At 37.6% G+C, this 4218-nt stretch overlaps 1 protein-coding gene across 3 annotated transcripts in view; it reads right to left on the reverse strand.

Moving 5' to 3' along the window:
- PKN2 (protein kinase N2) overlaps positions 1 to 4218 on the reverse strand; it is a 99507-nt gene that overhangs the window by 41110 nt on the left and 54179 nt on the right. For all 3 annotated transcript variants that reach the window (XM_006169690.2, XM_006169689.2, XM_027768748.1), the window contains exons 4-6: positions 2577 to 2694; positions 1786 to 1931; positions 1477 to 1690 (exon numbers count right to left, since the gene is read on the reverse strand). In XM_006169690.2, the coding sequence (XP_006169752.1) occupies positions 1477 to 1690; positions 1786 to 1931; positions 2577 to 2694 (478 nt within the window). The remainder of the gene's footprint in view (positions 1 to 1476; positions 1691 to 1785; positions 1932 to 2576; positions 2695 to 4218) is intronic.

Below are 4218 nucleotides of genomic sequence, written 5' to 3' on the forward strand. Positions count from 1 at the left end.
GAACACCACCAGCCTATAGTAAAAAACCCTTAAAAAAAAAAAAAAAAAAAAAAGAAAAAGATAAAGAAAAAATAGGAAACAAGTATTCAAACAGAGGGGAACCAGCAGTTAGCGTAATGGCTATGTCGCTGGACTCCCACGTAGTCGACCGCGGTTCGCGTCTCGGACCTGGTGGCTTAAATCTCACGCCGGGCGCGTGTGCGTGTGTGCCCAAGATCCCGAGAGGAGAATGGAGGAGAAGGGATTGCGGCGTGACCATCCCCCCTGGGGGGTGATTTCTCGCTTTATGTCTCTATGTCTCTCTCTGTCTGTCTGGCGAGCGCACGCGCCCTATAGCGAAAACCTCTCCAAAAAAAAAATAAATAAATAAAAGTATTCAAACAGAAACAAGCACACGAATGTTTACAGCAGTAACAATAGTCAAAACACAGAAAGAATCCAAATTATCATGAAGAATGGGTAAACAAAATGTGGTATATGTCCACACAATGGAATATTATTCAGCAAAAAAAAGGGATAAAGTACTTACACATACTATAACAAAATTGAACCTTAAAAAAAAGTGTATGCTAGGGGGACCAACAGTTGGTGTAATGGCTATGTCACTGAACTCCCATGTAGTTGACCACGGTTCAAGTCCCAGACCTGGTGGCTTAAATTCCCTCCGGGGGTGCATGCATGCGTGCCCAAGATCCTGAGAGGAGCATGGAGGATAAGGGATTGTGGCGTGGCCGTCTCCCCTGGGGGGTGATTTCTCGCTTTCTATCTCTGTCTCTGTCTTTCTCATGAGCGCACACGCACTATAGCAAAAACCTCTTAAAAAAAGAAAAAAAAGTGTATGCTAAGTGAAAGAAGGCCACTACAAAAGGTCACATATTAATTCCATTTATATGAAATATCTAGAATAAACAAATCCAGAGACAGAAAGCTAATTAGTCCTTGCCAGGGGCTGAGAGGAAGGGCACACAAGGAGTGACTACTTAGTTGGTTTTAGTTTCCTTTCAGAATAAAATGCTCTGGACTTAGTGGTGATAGCTGCCCATCACTGTAAATATACTAAATGCTGGAACCAGATGACATAATGGTTACGTTGCTGGACTCCTATGTACTTGACTTTGGTTCAAGTCCCGGACCCCGGGCACGTGCGAGTGTGTGCTCAAGATGCCAAGAGGAGACTAGAGGAGAAGGGACTGTGGTGTGGCCATCTACCCCAAGGGGTGATTTCTCACTTTCTGTGTCTCTCTTGTCTTTTTGGCAAGCATATATACCCTATAGCAAAAATCTCTTTAAAACACACACACACACACACACACACACACAACTAAATGCCGCTGAATTATAAACTTAAAATAATAAATTTTATGTTATACTGTCTTTCCACAATTTTCAAAAAAACCGCATACACTTTTTTCACTTAATACAGTACAATCAGATGTAGAAAAAATACACCCAAAAAAGGAGATAAGTGCTACATACCTGTTAATGCTGCTGGTTTCGATAGGGTACTGTATTGGTTTTGTGTAGATATCATACTTTGACGTGGACTTAGTGTTGGAGATGCAACAAGCGAAAGTTCCTCAATAATAATACTGCTTTTAGGATGATTTTTGGGAAGTTCATTTAATCTTTGCTCTAATGAATACTTTAAAAGGTCCAACTTCTGACTTGATTCATTAAATCTTGCTTGAGCCTTGCAGAAAGAAAACATAATTGTTGTTATTTAAATAATTACATTCTTTGAATAATGCGTTTATTAAACAAATTAAAATTTTTATTTGAAATTACTTCGGAAAGTGCTTTTCTATCTGTTACTTTTCCTGAGCCAAGCAATTTCATTACATTCTTTGCACCTTCTGCTACCGCAAACTCTATCCTGAAGTGATGCCTTAATTCTTCCATCCGAAGTTCAAGAGGACTTATCACAGGTTTTGCTAGAGGGGAAAAAAAAATAACAACTTAATTGAACCATTTATTTAACTTTCTAATATGACCTATCATAAACCAAAAAAAGAGACCTATGACATTAAAAGAAATTAATCATAACTCAATAAAAATTGAATAGACACAACTGTGGAATTAAGAGCCTTCTAGTTATCCATTATACACATGAATCACAAATATGAAAATAAGATTTGAGAACTAAAAATATTCATATATTTTAGTACCATGAAATAGTTTCCAGTCCTACTTTAAGCAACTAGCTGTAAAGATTCCTTCTGGAATATGAAAAACAAAAAACCAAAAAAAAAAAAAAACCAAAAAACAAACAAACAACAACAAAAAACCCAAAAAACTAAACAAAGCCATATTCTTTAACAGGCAACATTTTAAAAAATGAAGCACCAATTTTAAGTATTTGAGTCTATTAAAATGAAGAGATACATTCTAGATCACTGTCTTCTTGAAACAAGAGGACCAAATACCTGAAAGCACTGATCCCATGTGAAGAGTATAAAACTCAAGATAAAAAAACATGTTTCCTTCCCCTTCACTTTGAGTCACTTCTTTCCTACATAAAGTTACTTAGTACCATATGCCCATTATTAGAAGAATGAAATGTATCTCTGTTCCATTACCATTATCAAAAGCCAATTCATTGGTCTGGACTGCCTGAAGAATCTGCATTCTTATGACTTCAATTTTTGTCTTGCTGTCTTGGAGCAGTTGCTGAGCTGTACCATGGAGTTTACGGTCCTATTAAAAATAGACAGTTAAAGGACAAATGAAACATTTAGGGAAAATAATTATTTTATTTAACTTTATTTTATTTTCATTTGTTCAGATAGGGAGGGAGAGAGTGAGAGAGAGAGATGGGAAGAGAGGTTTGGGACTCGAACCATGGTCAGCCATGTGGGAGTCCAGAGCCCTTAACCTCCACACCACCTGCTGGCCCCCAAATGAAACATTTTTATATTTTCCAAACAGATAAACTGATACATCAATCAGTGTAAGACATCTAAAAGAGCACTGTGAGCAATATAATATATAATCTTGTAGATACACTTACATGAAAAGATTAGACCAAAATTATGAGCTACAATTGAGACAAACTCCATTATTTAAAAAAAATTGAGAGAAAATAAGTGACGTTTACCACTATCATGTTTTTGAAAAAATGCTTATTGATATATTATGTGACAACAATATTTTGATATACACATATACACATACATCTATGTGATATTATGATGACAGTCAAACAAACTCTATCACCTCTATAGTAATCTTTTTTGGGTGTATTACATAGAGAGAACAACTAAAACATACTCTCATCAAATGTTCATTATATAATAATGTTAGTTAGAGTCCTTATGCTGTACATTAGACCTCCAGACCTCTAGACTTACTCATAATAACTGTAGATTTGTACCTGTTGTCCTACTTCCCCCTTTCTGCCCCTGGTAACTAGTGTTTTACTCTGTTTCTGTTTATTTAACTTTTTCATTGCCCCCGCACCCCCACCACAATTCCATATGTGAGATTACATAGTTGACTTTCCTGGGTCTGACTTATTTATCATGATGTCCCTAGGTTTATGTATCTCATAATGGAGGTATCTCTTTTTAAAGTCTGAGTAATATTCCATTGTGTGTGCACATATATACATGTGCATAAATACACATACTACACATAATTTTCTTTACCTGTTCATCTATCAATAGATACTGAAGATCGTTTCAATCCTATTACTTTTTTTTAAAAACCCAAATCCAGGAACCAACAGATGGCTTAATGGTTAAGTAACTGAACTCCTACGCAGCTGACTGCAGTTCAAGTTCCGGACCTGGTGGCTTAATATTCACACTACGCACGTGTGTGTCCACACCCAAAATCTCAAGAGAATGAAGGAGAAGGAATTGTGCCCCCCCACCCCCCCGCATTTCTTGCTTTTGGTCTCTCTGGTGAGAGTACATGCCCTATAGTTAAAAAAAAAAATCTCTTCTTTTAAAAAAGAAAAAAACCCATGGGACCAACTGATGGTGTAATGGTTACATCATTGGACTCCTACATGGTCAACTGTGGATTGAGTTCTAGACCCAGTGTCTCAAAACTCACGCCAGGTGTGTATGCATATGTGCCCAAGATCTCAAGAGGAGAATAAAGGAGAATGGAGGAGAATGGAGGAGGAGGAGGAGAATGGAGGAGGAGGATGGAGGAGGAGGAGAATGGAGGAGGAGGAGGAGGAGGAGGATGGAGGAGGAGGAGGAGGAGGATGGA

Source organism: Tupaia chinensis, unplaced genomic scaffold (genome assembly GCF_000334495.1).
Source record: "Tupaia chinensis unplaced genomic scaffold, TupChi_1.0 Scaffold147417_1, whole genome shotgun sequence".
NCBI lineage: Eukaryota > Metazoa > Chordata > Mammalia > Scandentia > Tupaiidae > Tupaia > Tupaia belangeri.